This window comes from Salmo salar, chromosome 09, assembly GCF_965601325.2.
Source record: "Salmo salar chromosome 09, fSalSal1, whole genome shotgun sequence".
Taxonomy (NCBI): domain Eukaryota; kingdom Metazoa; phylum Chordata; class Actinopteri; order Salmoniformes; family Salmonidae; genus Salmo; species Salmo salar.
This window is the reverse complement of record NC_138299.1, coordinates 78,118,353-78,137,204: the sequence shown is the minus strand read 5'-3', so window position 1 is coordinate 78,137,204 and position 18,852 is coordinate 78,118,353. Positions and strand designations below refer to the sequence as shown.

General features: G+C 42.1%; 1 protein-coding gene and 1 pseudogene across 4 annotated transcripts in view; both read right to left on the bottom strand.

Moving 5' to 3' along the window:
• LOC106611843 (protocadherin alpha-C2) overlaps positions 1 to 18,852 on the bottom strand; it is a 199,269-nt gene that overhangs the window by 170,978 nt on the left and 9,439 nt on the right. Inside the window, exon 1 of one of the 4 annotated variants that reach the window (XM_082955934.1) lies at positions 7,464 to 9,979. The exons of 1 other annotated variant lie outside the window; for it this stretch is intronic. In XM_082955934.1, coding sequence (XP_082812060.1) covers positions 7,464 to 9,827 — 2,364 coding nt within the window. In that variant the 5' untranslated portion in view covers positions 9,828 to 9,979. Of the gene's footprint in view, positions 1 to 822; positions 3,390 to 4,317; positions 6,864 to 7,463; positions 9,980 to 18,852 lie in introns of those variants that run through there. 2 more of the 4 variants (XM_082955933.1, XM_045723955.2) reach the window with 2 other exon arrangements.
• On the bottom strand, positions 10,654 to 13,029 carry LOC123744656 (protocadherin alpha-8 pseudogene; annotated as a pseudogene).

Sequence of the window (18,852 nt, the reverse complement as noted above, 5' to 3'; positions counted from 1 at the left end):
GCGCTAAATCCCCAGTAGACTCTCTTTCTGAGGGGGTGTTGCCCCACATAAGGATTCTTTCACATGCATTGCTTGCTGTTTGGGGTTTTAGGCTGGGTTTCTGTACAGCACTTTGAGATATCAGCTGATGTACGAAGGGCTATATAAATAAATTTGATTTGATTTGATTATGAAAAGCCTTTGATTACTGAAATAGCTCCATTCATGGCAACAACACAAGCTGAAGAGGGAAATGCACGGACCAAGGCCCTGTATATAAGGCTCAACATACGGCTCTGTGAGGATGAGGCTGAAGTTAGCTCCATCCACTGACCTACGGTCAGCATTATATTTGACCTACTTATAGTCTAAATAGTTCTTGGTCACGTGTTGGCCTGAGCAGGTTCACTAATCTATGAATTGCATGGATATTTTCCCTTGTTTTATTAACAAGTATCGACATTGTATCAATACAATACCAAGCCCAGGCTGACCCTCCTGAACAAGCAGACTGGAACCACCATGTATACCTGAGAAAACAATCCTCTTTCCTGTTCACCTCTAACCATATAGGATCAGACCAGCCGACCTATCCAAAGTGAGTTGTTTAGTTAAAACAGATGGGGAAGTAATGGGCTGTCGAGTGACATGTCCAACTAAATAAAGTCCTATACTCCATTGTGTCTCAGGTTACAGCAGGACAGCCGTGTCACCAAAATATTACATGGGCCCGTCCACTCCGTTACACAGTCAGCTAGTTGAGACATCCATGACAGGCCAAACGGGCTATATTAGGCCACCAACAGCAAATTTTAATATATTTTAGATTGATGACCTCCTTACCTCTCCAGAAGCTCTCCTCCTGTGGTCAGGTACCACTAGTGTATTCCCATTGCTGCCCGGGACTATAGTAGAACCTATACTCATTCTGGGTCCAACTAACATGTACCGTTTGTCTCCGGATCTGTACTGGATGCTGTGGCACAGTGTCCCGTCGTAATTCACATCTTGTAAATACTTGGAGGAATCGTCTGGGGCTTTGGAGCACTGCATTACAATCAACACGATGATACTGATGATAAAAAGTGCTGAAACTGACCCCAAAGTGATGATCAAATAAAATGTAACGCTGTTCTCCTCCTCGTCTTTTACTGCGCTTTTAACATCAGAAGCTGCAAAAGCCTCTTTGGGCTCCACAACGTTGATAATCACAGTAGCTGTTGCTGAGAGTGAAACGTTCCCATTGTCTTTTACCAGTATGACCAGTTTATGCTCAGCCTCGTCTGTCTCTGTGAATGACCGAAGTGTCCTTATCTGTCCTGTATAGCGGTCCAAAGCAAAGAGACTGTGGTCAGTAACTTCCTGTAGTGAAAATAACAACCAGCCGTTATATCCTATATCAGCGTCATAGGCTCTCACTTTAGTCACCAAATGGCCTGCGTTCACATTGCGGGGAATCTCCTCCACACCTTCAGCGGAACCGTTAGCGCTGACTGGATACAGGATCACTGGAGCGTTGTCGTTCTGATCCACAATGAACACGTTTATTGTGACGTTGCTGCTTAGTGACGGAATTCCAGAGTCTGTAGCTACAACTTGGAATTGGAACGTTTTGAGGGTTTCAAAGTCAAAGCTTTTTAGCGCCAAAATGTTTCCATTTTCTGAATTTATGTTGAGAAAAGATGCCCATTTGTTCACGTCACCATCTGTCAGAATATGATATGAAATAAGAGCGTTTTCATCTACATCACGATCTGATGCACTTACGTAAAATACTGAGGCGCCTGGGTCGTTATTCTCAGTGACATATAAAGTATAGGAGCTTAATGAAAACTCTGGACTGTTATCATTCACATCTGATATAACTACGCTTATAGTCTTTACAGATGACAGGGACGGCTGGCCTGCATCTTTAGCAACTACTGTTAGATCATATTGTGATAATTTCTCTCGATCCAGTGGTGACTTGGTGACTACAGAGTACATGTTGTCATGTAGAGATGGTAATAGTGTGAAAGGTACGTCTTCCAATACATGGCAGAGAACTTTCCCATTGAGACCAGAGTCCAAATCAGTAACACTGATCAGTGCCACCGTGGTTCCGGGCCTAGAATCTTCTGGAATTGCCTTAGAAAATGATGTCACCTCTATCTCAGGTGCATTGTCGTTGAGGTCAACGATTTTGATTTTTACGCTTTTGTCTATTGTCAGAGGAAGTTGTCCTTGATCTGATGCCTGAATATCAACCAGATAGCTATCCCTTTCCTCAAAATCTATTTGCCCTTTTACAGTTATTTCACCTGTAATGGTGTCTATATCAAAAAGTTTCCTTAACTTGCTGTTGACGTCATTGCCAAATGAGTAAACTACATTCCCATTCGGGCCACTATCTAAATCGGTGGCATTTACCTTTATGACCATAGTTCCCAAAGGAGCGTTTTCATTTACACTTACAGAATATATATCTTTAGTGAACACAGGAGTGTTGTCATTAACATCCAGTACATCCACTGATATTTCCAGAGTTCCAGATCTGGGGGGTTTTCCACCATCAATGGCAGTGAGGAGTAATTTATGGCTTCTTACAGCTTCTCTATCTAGTGGTTTCTGTAAAACCAAAAACGGAATTTTACCGTCCTCACCTCGATCTTTAACTTCCAAACGAAAATGATCATTATGACTCAGTTTATATTGTTGAACGGATAATGGACCTTCGTCTGGGTCACGGGCTGCTTGTAGCTGAAATCGCGCTCCCGGTAACCTGGACTCTGAAATCTCTAACCGTTTCTCTTTCTCGGGAAAGCTGGGAGAATGGTCGTTAACATCTAACACCTCCACCGAGACATAATGGATCTCCAGCGGGTTCTCTAGAACGGTTTTCAGGTTGATCAAACACACGCTGCTCCGTTCACACACCTCCTCTCGGTCTATTTTTCGGGTCACATATAAGATACCGTCATACTGGTTTAGCTGGAAAAGGGGCTCCGTCGAGCCCGACACGATTCGAAATCCCCTCTCCTTCAAGGTGCTCAGATCTATTCCCAAATCCTTAGCTATATTCCCCACGACAGTTCCTTCCTTAAGCTCTTCAGAGATGGAGTATCTTATCTGTGCAGATGCCACGGTCCAAAAAAAACACATAGCAACCATGAAAACGACCCTCTGCCGTCGCTCCCGCCATGCCCCGCATCCTCTTCGTTCCATGTTTTTAAGGTTAAAGAGAAACCCAGAGCAGTTTCACTACGCCTCTGCCGGCAACGTCATCGTATTCATCGCACTCCCAAATATAATCACAGCTCGGTATCTTACAATATGTTAGCGTTGAAAGGTTTCAAATGACAATTTATCCTCGAAGCTCTGAAATCTGCTAGCGACGAAATACCAAACCAGCTATAAAGGGAGGACTCAAAAGTATGACCAACAGAGTTATTTCATAACCCTTCTTCTACTTGCGCACTGACACCATGCGTTTCCGCCTCATATTGCAGGATTGGGTATAATTAGACCCTTTACGATCTTTTACTACACGAATACCAAGTGCTATTTCGAAACAAAACATTGTAAAAGACAAAACAACATTACAAACCATTGTACTGGTTAGGCAAAGATGAGATATGCATGGGGAATCTCCTTATGTGACGTCTGGCTTTCCCTGTGGCTCCGTTGGTAGAGCATGGTGTTTGCAATGCCAGCATGGTGTGTGCAACTCCAGGGTTGTGGGTTCGATTCCCACGGGGGGCCAGTACAAAAAAAAAACGCATGGTATGAAATGTATGCATTCACTACTGTAAGTCGCTCTCGATAAGTGCGTCTGCTGAATGACTAAAATGTAAAAAAATTAAAATGTCTACGTGTGCATGTTGGTTGATTTTTAGAAGTTTGCAACAAGTGTCCTACATAGAACTACATGGTTTGGACCATGTCAATAAAGACTGAAAAGGCTTCTTCTATAGCCTAAGTGAAACTACAAAGCGTCTTTAATTAACCATCTCAAGAGAGTTTTGTCACAACGAAGGTGATGAATGTACTCCACCAGGTTTCAGCACCATGGACAGCGGAAGTCCCTAGTACCGCGTCTTTTGACGAGAAAACCCCCGTGGGACAGAGCCCTCTGAGGTATACACAATATTTCTAATCGACCGATTCAGATAATAACACAAACAAATGCACGCTTTTGCCACCTACAATAGTGTCTATCATATGTGCCACCCCATAGATAACTCATACATTCAATCCCTGCGGCACGGATCCTGTAACCATCAGAAATAGTACTTAGATTGAAAATACTGAGAACTAACGAGTAGTTAGTTACTCATGACAATGTGGTCAACTTCTTACCTCTCCAGAAGCTCTCCTCCTGTGGTCAGGTACCACTAGAGTATTCCCATTGCTGCCCGGGACTATAGTAGAACCTATACTCATTCTGGGTCCAACTAACATGTACCGTTTGTCTCCGGATCTGTACTGGATGCTGTGGCACAGTGTCCCGTCGTAATTCACATCTTGTAAATACTTGGAGGAATCGTCTGGGGCTTTGGAGCACTGCATTACAATCAACACGATGATACTGATGATAAAAAGTGCTGAAACTGACCCCAAAGTGATGATCAAATAAAATGTAACGCTGTTCTCCTCCTCGTCTTTTACTGCGCTTTTAACATCAGAAGCTGCAAAAGCCTCTTTGGGCTCCACAACGTTGATAATCACAGTAGCTGTTGCTGAGAGTGAAACGTTCCCATTGTCTTTTACCAGTATGACCAGTTTATGCTCAGCCTCGTCTGTCTCTGTGAATGACCGAAGTGTCCTTATCTGTCCTGTATAGCGGTCCAAAGCAAAGAGACTGTGGTCAGTAACTTCCTGTAGTGAAAATAACAACCAGCCGTTATATCCTATATCAGCGTCATAGGCTCTCACTTTAGTCACCAAATGGCCTGCGTTCACATTGCGGGGAATCTCCTCCACACCTTCAGCGGAACCGTTAGCGCTGACTGGATACAGGATCACTGGAGCGTTGTCGTTCTGATCCAGAATGAACACGTTTATTGTGACGTTGCTGCTTAATGACGGAATTCCAGAGTCTGTAGCTACAACTTGGAATTGGAACGTTTTGAGGGTTTCAAAGTCAAAGCTTTTTAGCGCCAAAATGTTTCCATTTTCTGAATTTATGTTGAGAAAAGATGCCCATTTGTTCACGTCACCACCGTCTCTGAGAATATGATATGAAATAAGTGCGTTTTCATCTACGTCACGATCTGAAGCACTCACGGAAAATACTGAGGCGCCTGGGTGGTTATTCTCAGTGACATAGAAAGTATAGGGGCTCAGTGAAAACTCTGGACTGTTATCATTCACATCTGATACTACAACACTAATAGTCTTTACAGATGACAGGGACGGCTGGCCTGCGTCTTTAGCAACGATTGTTAGATCATATTCAGACTGTTTTTCCCTATCCAGAGGTGACTTGGTGACTACCGAATACATGTTATCCTGTGAAGACGGCGTTAGAGTGAACGGGACGCCATCGCTTATAGAACAGAGAAGTTTCCCATTGAGACCAGAGTCCTCATCACTGACACTGATTAGTGCTACAGTGGTACCGGGTCTAGAATCCTCGGGGATTGCGTTAGAAAAGGACGTCACCTCTATCTCGGGTGCGTTATCATTCAGGTCAACTATCTTTACTGTTACGCTTTTGTCTGTTGTCAGGGGAGCCGGTCCCTTATCCGACGCCTGTATATCAATCTCATAGCTGTCCTCTATTTCAAAATCGATCCATTCTCTGACAATTATCTCACCTGAGATAGCATCTACTTCAAAAAGTTCACGTAACTTACTGTTCACATTACTACCAAAAGAATAAATGATTTCACCGTTTGATCCCTCGTCCAAATCCGTAGCGTTGACTTGTATGACTGTTGTGCCAATAGGAGAATTTTCATTTAGCGTCACAGAGTATGACTCTTTAGTGAAAACAGGCATATTATCATTAACATCTAAAACGTCCACTAATATTTCTATTGTACCAGACTTGGGAGGTTTGTCTCCATCAATGGCTGTGAGCAGTAATTTATGCCTTTTCAAAGCTTCTCTATCCAGTGGTTTCTGGAGATTTAGAATAGGGATTTTACCATCCTTTCCACGGTCTTTAACTTCTAAACGGAAATGATCGTTGTGGCTGAGTTGATATTGTTGAACAGAATATATTCCACCGTCTGGGTCCCGGGCAGCCTGCAGCTGAAAACGCGCCCCTGGTAAGGCTGACTCAAATATCTCTAACCGTTTCTCTTTCTCGGGAAAGCTGGGAGAATGGTCGTTAACATCTAACACCTCCACCGAGACATAATGGATCTCCAGCGGGTTCTCTAGAACGGTTTTCAGGTTGATCAAACACACGCTGCTCCGTTCACACACCTCCTCTCGGTCTATTTTTCGGTTCACATACAAGATACCGTCATTCTGGTTTAGCTGGAAAAGGGGCTCGGTCGAGCCCGACACGATTCGAAATCCCCTCTCCTTCAAGGTACTCAGATCTATTCCCAAATCCTTAGCTATATTCCCCACGACAGTTCCTTCCTTAAGCTCTTCAGAGATGGAATATCTTATCTGGGCTGAAGCTCCGCTCCAAAAGAGAACCAAAGCAACCATGAAGACGACCCACTGCCGTCGCTGCCTCCATGCCCTGAATCCTCTTTGTTCCATGATTTCCAGATAAGTAAAAACTGTACACAGCACTTCCGCTATGCCTCAATCTGGGGAAACGCTCTATCCATTACATTCGTGACTATAACATCAGCTAATTATCCAAAGTTATATTTATTCTGGCAATGTAAGACATTATTCTCCCCACGATGCTGCATGACTGAATTCCTCCATCAACTGAATAATCTACGAAACCAACAAGGGGGCGGACTCAAAATATGACGAGAGAAAATGTATCAGGAATGTTATTCTAGTTGGGTACTGACACCTTGCGATACTACGTCACATTACAATATCATTTAAGAGTTTACATTTTTATATTTCAATACTGAAAACTACCTTGGCACAATACACATTTGACAAAACGTTACTGCAAAAGGTGTATAGATATGGGAGTTCTGGTTGAATATGACATATCATGATGTCTTTACAAGAACTAAAGCGTTATACAAGAATGCAACAAGGAAATTGAATTGAGAAAGATTTATAGAGAAAGAGGAGAGTTTATATGTCATCACCTTTTGTCAAGCATTCATCAAATAGCGCTTTGAAGTGCCCAAAGTTTCAGCACCACTGTGGCGAACAGCGCCCAGTGAGCAGCGGCTGTAAATGAACGAGCAACTTCTGTTGTGAGACCATGTTAGAACCAACAACTCTCTGACGTCAAAACAACATAGACCTATTTAAAATACTCACAAATGGCTAAAAATGTTACTCGAAAATCAGCCTCAATAGAGGGTACGTGATGATGGTGAAATACAAGGTTGTTTTCAACTTCTTACCTCTCCTGAAACTCTCCTCCTGTGGTCAGGTACCACTAGTGTATTCCCATTGCTGCCCGGGACTATAGTAGAACCTATACTCATTCTGGGTCCAACTAACATGTACCGTTTGTCTCCGGATCTGTACTGGATGCTGTGGCACAGTGTCCCGTCGTAATTCACATCTTGTAAATACTTGGAGGAGTCGTCTGGGGCTTTGGAGCACTGCATTACAATCAACACGATGATACTGATGATAAAAAGTGCTGAAACTGACCCCAAAGTGATGATCAAATAAAATGTAACGCTGTTCTCCTCCTCGTCTTTTACTGCGCTTTTAACATCAGAAGCTGCAAAAGCCTCTTTGGGCTCCACAACGTTGATAATCACAGTAGCTGTTGCTGAGAGTGAAACGTTCCCATTGTCTTTTACCAGTATGACCAGTTTATGCTCAGCCTCGTCTGTCTCTGTGAATGACCGAAGTGTCCTTATCTGTCCTGTATAGCGGTCCAAAGCAAAGAGACTGTGGTCAGTAACTTCCTGTAGTGAAAATAACAACCAGCCGTTATATCCTATATCAGCGTCATAGGCTCTCACTTTAGTCACCAAATGGCCTGCGTTCACATTGCGGGGAATCTCCTCCACACCTTCAGCGGAACCGTTAGCGCTGACTGGATACAGGATCACTGGAGCGTTGTCGTTCTGATCCACAATGAACACGTTTATTGTGACGTTGCTGCTTAGTGACGGAATTCCAGAGTCTGTAGCTACAACTTGGAATTGGAACGTTTTGAGGGTTTCAAAGTCAAAGCTTTTTAGAGCGGAAATATGTCCATTATCTGAATTTATGTTGAGAAAAGATGCCCATTTATTATCGTCACCACCGTCTCTCAAAATATGATATGAAATAAGTGCGTTTTCATTTATGTCACGATCAGATGCACTTACGGAAAATACTGAGGCGCCTGGGTGGTTATTCTCAGTGACATAGAAAGTATAGGGGCTCAGTGAAAACTCTGGACTGTTATCATTCACATCTGATACTACAACACTAATAGTCTTTACAGATGACAGGGACGGCTGCCCTGCGTCTTTAGCTACTATTGTTAGATCAAATTCGGACTGTTTTTCCCTATCCAGTGGTGACTTGGTGACTACAGAGTACATGCTTTCTTGTAAAGATAGCGTTAATTTGAAAGGGTTTTCCTCAGTTAGAGAGCAGACAACTTTCCCATTGAGACCAGAGTCCAAATCCTTAACACCGATTAGTGCTACAGTGGTACCAGGTCTAGAATCCTCTGATATTGAGTTAGAGAATGACGTCACTTCAATCACAGGTGCATTATCGTTGACATCCACAATTTTAATAATTACAGTTTTGTCTGTTGTCAATGTAGCTGCCCCTTTGTCTGACGCTTGTATATCGATCTCATACTTGTGATTTTTTTCAAAATCAATAAGTCCTGTTACAATTATTTCGCCAGTAATCGGGTCTAAATCAAAACATTCTAGAACCTCCCCTTCCACGTCATTACCAAATGAATAGACAACTTCAGCATTAGAACCCTCGTCCAGATCAGTGGCGTTTACCTGTATGACTGTTGTTCCTAAATTAGCGTTTTCATTCACCAATACAGAGTACGCATCTTCAGTAAAAACCGGGGGGTTATCATTGACATCGGATACATCTACAGTTATTCTCATGTCTCCAGATCTTGGAGGTTTTCCTCCATCAATAGCTGTGAGCAGCAATATATGGCTCTTTACAGCCTCCCTATCCAGTGGTTTCTGTAAAATAAGACTAGGGGTTTTACGGTCCTCACCTCGATCTTTAACCTCTAAACGGAAATGATCATTTTGACTGAGTTTATATTGTTGAACGGAATATATCCCACCGTCTGGGTCACGAGCTGCTTGTAGTTGAAATCGCGCCCCTGGTAACGCAGATTCTGAAATCTCTAACCGTTTCTCTTTCTCGGGAAAGCTAGGAGAATGGTCGTTAACATCTAACACTTCCACTGAGACATAATGGATCTCCAGCGGGTTCTCTAGAACGGTTTTCAGGTTGATCAAACACACGCTGCTCCGTTCACACACCTCCTCTCGGTCTATTTTTCGGTTCACATACAAGATACCGTCATTCTGGTTTAGCTGGAAAAGGGGCTCGGTCGAGCCCGACACGATTCGAAATCCCCTCTCCTTCAAGGTGCTCAGATCTATTCCCAAATCCTTAGCTATATTCCCGACGACAGTTCCTTCCTTAAGCTCTTCAGAGATGGCGTATCTTAACTGAGCAGAAGCTCCGATCCAAAAGAAAATCAAAGCAACCATGTAGGTGACCCACTGCAATGGCTCTCGCCATGCCCTGCATCCTCTTTGTTCCATGTTTTAGAATAAATAACGAGAATTCACAACACTTCCACTATTCCTTCATTGGTGACTGTTGTCCATCCATTATATTAGCAAATATGACAAAAGCTCATGATTCAAAAGTGTTTTAAGAATGTCCATTTTATACCTTATTCTCCCCACGATCCTGCATAACTGTATTCCTCCAGCGACTGAATCGCCTAAGCAGCAAGTGGGCGGAGTCAAAAGCATTATGGTAATTCTTTCTCTCAAGATCGTTATTGTAGTTGGGTACTGACATCATGCGATTCTACCTGACATTACACTATCGTTGAAGCTTAGTAATGGAATCTTGACACGATACATATCAGATAAAACTTTACTGCAAAAGTTGTATTGATTTTTTTTTTAAAGTCGGTATACACGTTACAAACCATTACGTACAATGCTTATTTCTGCTAACATAAAGCAACATTTACCCTACCCATGTATGCAACAAGTGTCTGACATGGAAAAAAGAATGAAGAAGAATATAATATCCACTATAAGAGCATGTATACGTCGTCACTTTCACCAGTTAAACAGCACATTACACTGGACAGCATTTCAGCACCACAGTGGTGGACAGCGACCTGTGCAGAGAGCAGTGTCACTTTCGACAATCATTTAACAGCTAACAAACCTCGTTAGCCTACTTAAAAACCTAAAATGGTTCATGCATTCACACATAACCCTTTCTTGGTCAATGAAAAACCAGACAGAAATTCTAACAAACAGAATGGGAATAGTACGCCATCATCAAACTCATGCATACGCTCTCAGCATTGTAATGGTCAGTAGGAGATTTCTGAAAAGGTCGTTATCAACTTCTTACCTCTCCAGAAGCTCTCCTCCTGTGGTCGGGTACCACTAGAGTATTCCCATTGCTGCCCGGGACTATAGTAGAACCTATACTCATTCTGGGTCCAACTAACATGTACCGTTTGTCTCCGGATCTGTACTGGATGCTGTGGCACAGTGTCCCGTCGTAATTCACATCTTGTAAATACTTGGAGGAATCGTCTGGGGCTTTGGAGCACTGCATTACAATCAACACGATGATACTGATGATAAAAAGTGCTGAAACTGACCCCAAAGTGATGATCAAATAAAAAGTAACGCTGTTCTCCTCCTCGTCTTTTACTGCGCTTTTAACATCAGAAGCTGCAAAACCCTCTTTGGGCTCCACAACGTTGATAATCACAGTAGCTGTTGCTGAGAGTGAAACGTTCCCATTGTCTTTTACCAGTATGACCAGTTTATGCTCAGCCTCGTCTGTCTCTGTGAATGACCGAAGTGTCCTTATCTGTCCTGTATAGCGGTCCAAAGCAAAGAGACTGTGGTCAGTAATTTCCTGTAGTGAAAATAACAACAAGCCGTTATATCCTATATCAGCGTCATAGGCTCTCACTTTAGTCACCAAATGGCCTGCGTTCACATTGCGGGGAATCTCCTCCACACCTTCAGCGGAACCGTTAGCGCTGACTGGATACAAGATCACTGGAGCGTTGTCGTTCTGATCCAGAATGAACACGTTTATTGTGACGTTGCTGCTTAGTGACGGAATTCCAGAGTCTGTAGCAACAACTTGGAATTGGAACGTTTTGAGGGTTTCAAAATCAAAGCTTTTTAGAGCGGAAATGTTTCCATTTTCTGAATTTATGTTGAGAAAAGATGCCCATTTGTTCACGTCACCACCGTCTCTGAGAATATGATATGAAATAAGTGCGTTTTCATCTATGTCACGATCTGAAGCACTCACGGAAAATACTGAGGCGCCTGGGTGGTTATTCTCAGTGACATAGAAAGTATAGGAGCTCAGTGAAAACTCTGGACTGTTATCATTCACATCTGATACTACAACACTAATAGTCTTTACAGATGACAAAGACGGCTGGCCTGCGTCTTTGGCTACTATTGTTAGATCATATTGAGATACTTTCTCTCTATCCAGTGGTGACTTGGTGACTACAGAGTACATGTTATCCTGTAAAGACGACATTAGCTTGAAAGGCAAGTCTTCCAATACAGAACATATAACTTTCCCATTAAGACCAGAGTCTAAGTCATTAACACTTATAAGTGCTACAGTGGTTCCGGGTTTGGAATCTTCGGGGATTGCCTTCGAAAATGATGTCACTTCTATTTCTGGCGCATTATCATTCACATCAATAATCTTTACAATTACGCTTTTGTCTGTTGTCAATGGAACGGTTCCCTTGTCAGATGCCTGTATATCAATGTCATAAATATTGTGTACCTCATAATCTATCAGACCTTTTACGGTTAGTTCACCAGTATTCGGATCCAATCCAAATAGTCGCAGTAACTTGTCATCTACTCCATTACCAAATGAATATATAATTTCACCGTTTGCATCTTCGTCCAAATCGGTTGCTTTTACCTGAATGACAGTTGCACCGACAGGAGAATTTTCACCAAGCATTACAGAGTATGCGTCTTTAGTGAAGACAGGTGAGTTATCATTAACATCCAATACCTCAACGATTATTTCCACAGTCCCAGACCTCGCTGGTTTTCCTCCATCAATGGCTGTAAGCAGTAATCTATGATCCTTAGCAGACTCCCTATCTAACTGCTTTTGTAAAATCAAAATAGGCATTTTACGGTCCTCCCCTCTATCTTTAACTTCTATACGAAAATGATCATTGTTACTCAGTTTATATTGTTGAACAGAGTATGGGCCACTATCTGGGTCACGTGCAGCTTGTAGCTGAAATCGCGCCCCTGGTAACGCAGATTCTGAAATCTCTAACCGTTTCTCTTTCTCGGGAAAGCTAGGAGAATGGTCGTTAACATCTAACACCTCCACTGAGACATAATGGATCTCCAGCGGGTTCTCTAGAACGGTTTTCAGATTGATCAAACACACGCTGCTCCGTTCACACACCTCTTCTCGGTCTATTTTTCGGGTTACATACAAGATACCGTCATTCTGGTTTAGCTGGAAAAGGGGCTCCGTCGAGCCAGACACGATTCGAAATCCCCTCTCCTTCAAGGTGCTCAGATCTATTCCCAAATCCTTAGCTATATTCCCCACGACAGTTCCTTCCTTAAGCTCTTCAGAGATGGAATATCTTATCTGGGCTGAAGCTCCGCTCCAAAAGAAAATCAAAGCAACCATGTAGGTGACCGACGGCTGTCGCTCGCGCCATGCCCTGCATCCTCTTTGTTCCATGTTTTAGAATAAATAACTAGAATCAACAGAATTTCACTATTCCTCAATTTGTGTCAGTTGTCTGTCCATTATATTAGCAAATATGACCAATGGTGATTATCCAGTAGCGTTTTAAGAATGTACATTTAGATCGTATCCTCCCCAAGATGCTACATGACTGTATTCCTCCAGTGATTGAATAAGCTAAGCAGCAAGGGGGCGGACTCAAAAGTATGACGGGGTGAAATCTACCAGGAGCAGAATTCTAGTTGTGTACTGACACCCAGGGGCGACAATCTGATATCAACTTGAGGGGACAATTACATGACATTTTCTCAATTCCTGAGGGGGACACCAAAAGTAGTGCTGTAACACATAGCCTACGTTGTAATATGTTAAATGTATATTGAGGAACCATAAATACTACAACTGGATAATTGAAAGTTACAGCAGTTAACTGAAGGGTTGTCCCAACTTGTTCAAATGTTTAAATCATAATAATTCTACTACTAATAATAGTTATAGCAGTGTTCCTTATAAGTCCAGTATGTACGCAGGTATTTGTACTTACAACCAGCAATACCAAGAAAGGTCAGTAGGTGGCAATGGTACTGTACACTGTATGGGTGCAATTTTAGTAAATACAATGAACATGATGTGATCTCATCTAAAAGAATCTCCATTGAGAACCATCACAAAGTTGGTCTCCGTATTGAATTGACCTTTTTATTTGACTTTTTCTGATACATTTATATATAGTCATTAAATATGTGCCACTGGCCTGAGTCTACTATAATAGCTTTACAAGAACAAAAAGCTAAAAATAAGTACAGTTCTAAAAGCGAAAGAACTACTTCAATGAATAACCCAAATAAATCAACCAAAATATACTTCAAAAATACTTATTTATTGTTCAGTCAGTGTCTCAACTCTTAAAACATCAGCTATGGACAAGTAAGTAACACAAAGTACGCAATTTTAAATATAATAACATAAAATAAATAATTAGCAAGTGTACTGTCATGTACTAAAAACTGAAAACTACTAAACAAAAGAACAAATATCATACTATACACAAGGGGTTCTCAAACAGGGGTCCGTGGACCCCTAAGGGTCCCTGGTGTAATTGCAAGGGGTCCATGAAATTAAAAAAGTGTAATGAACATATTCAGCACCACAAGGATTCCAGTAACTTTACATATAATATAGAGGGGGTGGAGGTCCCTGAGGACTAGAGGTCGACCGATTAATCGGAATGGACAATTAATTAGGGCCGATTTCAAGTTTTCATAACAATCAATAATCGGTATTTTTGGCCACCGATTTGCCGATTTTTAAATATTTTTTAAATATTTTTTTTTTAACTAGGCAACTCAGTTAAGAACACATTCTTATTTTCAATGACGGCCTAGGAACGGTGGGTTAACTGCCTTGTTCAGGGGCAGAACGACAGATTTTGACCTTGTCAGCTTGGGGATTCAATCTTGCAACCTTACGGTTAACTAGGCCAACGCTCTAACCACCTGCTTTACATTGCACTCCACGAGGAGCCTGCCTGTTACGCAAATGCAGTAAGAAGCCAAGGTAAGTTGCTAGCTAGCATTAGACTTATCTTATAAAAAACAATCAATCAATCAATCATAATCAGTAGTTAACTACACATGGTTGATGATATTACTAGTTTATCTAGCCTGTCCTGCGTTGCATATAATCGATGCGGTGCGCATTTGCGAAAAAGGACTGTCGTTGCTCCAACGTGTACCTAACCATAAACATCAATGTCTTTCTTATAATCAATACACAAGTATATATTTTTAAACCTGCATATTTAGTTAATATTGCCTGCTAACATGAATTTATTTTAACTAGGGAAAATGTGTCACCTCTGCAACAGAGTCAGGGTATATGCAGCAGTTTGGGCCGCCTGGCTCGTTGCGAACTGTGAAGACTATTTCTTCCTAACAAAGACAGCCGACTTCGCCAAACAGGGGATGATTTAACAAAAGCACATTTGCGAAAAAAGCACAATTGTTGCACGACTGTTCCTAACCATAAACATCAATGCCTTTCTTAAAATCCATCCACAGAAGTATATATTTTGAAACCTGCATATTTAGCTAAAAGTAATCCAGGTTAGCAGGCAATATTAACCAGGTGAAATTGTGTAATTTCTCTTGCGTTCATTGCACGCAGAGTCAGGGTATATGCAACAGTTTGGGCCGCCTGGCTCGTTGCGAACTAATTTGCCAGAATTTTTGCCAGAATTGTATGTATTATAATTAGGTCTATGATTTGATATTTGATAGAGCAGTCTGACTGGGCTGTGGTAGGCACCAGCAGGCTCGTAAGCATTCATTAAAACAGCACTTTCGTGCGTTTTGCCAGCAGCTCTTCGCAATTCTTCAAGCATTGCGCTGTTTATGACTTCAAGCCTATCAACTCCCAAGATTAGGCTGGTGTAACCCATGTGAAATGGCTAGCTAGTTAGCCGGGTGCGCGCTAATAGCGTTTCAAATGTCACTCGCTCTGAGACTTGGAGTAGTTGTTCCCCTTGCTCTGCATAGGTAACGCTGCTTCGAGGGTGGCTGTTGTCGATGTGTTCCTGGTTTGAGCCCAGGTAGGAGGGAGGAGAGGGTCGGAAGCTATACTGTTACACTGGCAATACTAAAGTGCCTATAAGAACATGCAATAGTCAAAGGTATATGAAATACAAATCGTATAGAGAGAAATAGTCCTATAATTCCTATAATAACTACAACCTAAAACTTCTTACCTGGGAATATTGAAGACTCATGCTAAAAGGAACCACCAGCTTTCATATGTTCTCATGTTCTGAGCAAGGAACTTAAACGTTAGATTTCTTACATGGCACATATTGCACTTTTACTTTCTTCTCCAACACTTTGTTTTTGCATTATTTAAACCAAATTGAACATGTTTCATTATTTATTTGAGGCTAAATTGATAGTATTTATGTATTATATTAAGTTAAAATGAGTGTTCATTCAGTATTGTTGTAATTGTCATTATTACAACAACAACAAAAAAACGGCCGATTAATCGGTATCAGCTTTTTTTGGTCCCCCAATAATCGGTATCAGCGTTGAAAAATCATAATCGGTCGACCTCTACTGAGGACCACTCTAAACCTTGCCCGCCTTGCCTCAAAATATGTAGGGGTTCCTGTACCCAAAAAAGGTTGAGAACCACTGCTATACACACTACTGAACAAAATAAACAAACATATGTTTGCGGGTTTCAATGGATCCAACACATTGCTGGCAGATATTTTCCCTCTAGACTGTCCAGCCTGTCTTTATGTACATTACAGACAACTACGCTGTTCAGTCTGTCTTGGCCCATGCAAGCCCGTAGCCAAGTCTTTAACCTGCAGAGTGCACTGAAACTCCTCTCAGCCTCACATGAAGACACTGGCACCAGAAACAAAATTCTGATCAGCACCTCAGCTTGGTCAACCAAGCCCCGCACCTCCAATGGAAGCCTCCTGAGGACCTCTGCTGCCTCTCCACTGGTGCTACAGGGGTATTTGTTGCGAAAGAGATGCAACTGCAGTGAAAGAGAATCTATGTTCAGCTCAGGGTACCGATCTAGAGACTCATCCAACTCCCCCGTGAGAAGCGCTCTTTCCTACTTTTGCAGGACGTTTAGACTGTCCTAGTCTAAACGGTTGCCAAACAACCTCCACACCATCCAACACTTAAAGAAATTCTGCCCTATAGTGATGCACTGCTTTGCCAGCAAATCGTCTTGAGTGTCTCTCAATGGAGTCAATCAATGTTGTTGCTTTCTCATACAGTGCAAGGTAGCTTTCGTCATTTCTGCTGTTTACCCCATGCACTGGATAACTGGGGACTGATTGGATTTAGCTGGTGTGCTGTTACAGTTACAAAGTGGAAGTGGGTTTGGCAATTTTGATGTGTTGTGAATTTCTCATTGGCTTTTTCTCCTTTTCCTAAATCCTGGAGTAATGAAGGCAGCATCCACTCTTTGGCCAAAAGATGGCTGGCTTGAAAACCCTTGTCTACAGTGAAAACACAACACTCCTTTTATTGATGGATTATAATGTAGCCAGGGGAAATCACGAAACCATCTCTCTAGAAACGTCAACACTCTGTTGGCAAGAGTTTGCAGTTCTATAAATTGTAGGTGTGGCTGATATGGTTTTGTGCCATCACTGAGGTAACTGGACAATGCTGTGCCACTGTCCCCTATACTGGTGCTGCTGGCAACAAGGGTGACACCTGGTCCTGCCGTGGCTGTGACACTGTCCTCAAGTCTCTCTCCCTGGCTCTTCCCCTTTCACCACCCTCACTGACTCACAGTCTGTCTCCTAGAAAATAAATAAGGTGTTCGCCATACTCCTAACTACGGTACCTAAAACTACACAATTAATCACAACAGCAATACCATTGCCTTAAACAAATCTTAGTTCAATCACCAGTTTAAGTTGAGAGTGGGGGTATCCATGGGATTTTCCAATTATGTCCCTATTTTACAAGTCTAAAAAAGAGAGAACCTTTCATAATGTTGCCAAACAAAGACTCAACAAACTTACCTGAGACTCACTGTCTCTGCCAGTCTGTCCCTGCATATCAATCTCTGCCAGTCTGTCCCTGCCCATCTGTCACCAGCTCTGCTGTCTGTGTGCCACCTGTTGCCTGCTCTGCCTAATGTCATCATTGTGAAACATTTCCATTTCACTTCTTTCTTATGAACATTTTAGCAACAAGTCTTTGAGATATTAGGCTACTAGGGTTCTTACTTTGCATTTTGGTGTACTGAAAAATACTCTGATGTCCGTCTTTTTTCTACCTGGCTGGCTACACACACAGTGTGCAGGTTATTTACAGTAGGAGATGTCTATCATCTGTTATCTTCTACCATTCTATATGGGCTTCGATCTAAAAGGTAGCTAGCTAGTCAGCTTGCAAATGTGAAACGGATTGCAGTGACAAGGGTTGACAGCAGTATGAGTTCACCATTTGCACAACGTATGCTGCAACCTTTTGTAATTTGAATATAGTTTATGTTTTATATTGGCTGGCTTCCAACAATAGCTGAATTTACAGAGCTAGTGAGCATCAATTCTGTTTCTGTGGTGTTTGCTATTATCTTTGCTATCGTCAGTTTACTCCAAGATCAGCACACAGGTGCTTCAAAGTCCCCTAGCGACAATTAGCTTTTGCAACGAGACCATTAAAGATTTTTAAGACAATGGTTGAAGAGAGTGTAGTTCTGTTCAGTTTGGAGTTCAGCTTATCGCTAACCTGATCACAGGGACTTCGACGCACTACAGCTGTATGCTGATCTTGGAATAAACTGACAATAGCAAAGATTCCATCTTTGACGACGCCACATAAATGGAATAGGTACTAGCTAGCTTGCTAGCTAATGTTTGCTTTAGTTTGTGCGCTAGCTCTGCAATTCCAGCGATTGTGTGTGTCCACCCTGCCAACATAAAACAGCATCGCTATGGTGCGATTGACTGGATTAACCTCACGTTAGTTACGTGCATTGAGGGCCTTTCAGACGGTAGACACGAACCCTCAGTCACCTTGCCAGCTAAGGAACACTACATTGCATTGCTAGCTTCTCTCATTGACTCAAATTCAAATAGCTGCAAACACTGGTTGATGTTACTGTAGCCAGCTAGCAAACATCAGCTAACCGCTAGCTAACACAGAGTGACCTTTAATTTAATGCAGCGAAAATGAAGACTGGTGACCGTTATAAATGTGTTTTCTTGTATTGAGTGGTAGAAGCAAAGAAATGTCTAACATATCCTTTGTTTGAACTACTTGCTGGAGGTCAGCCACCAACAAC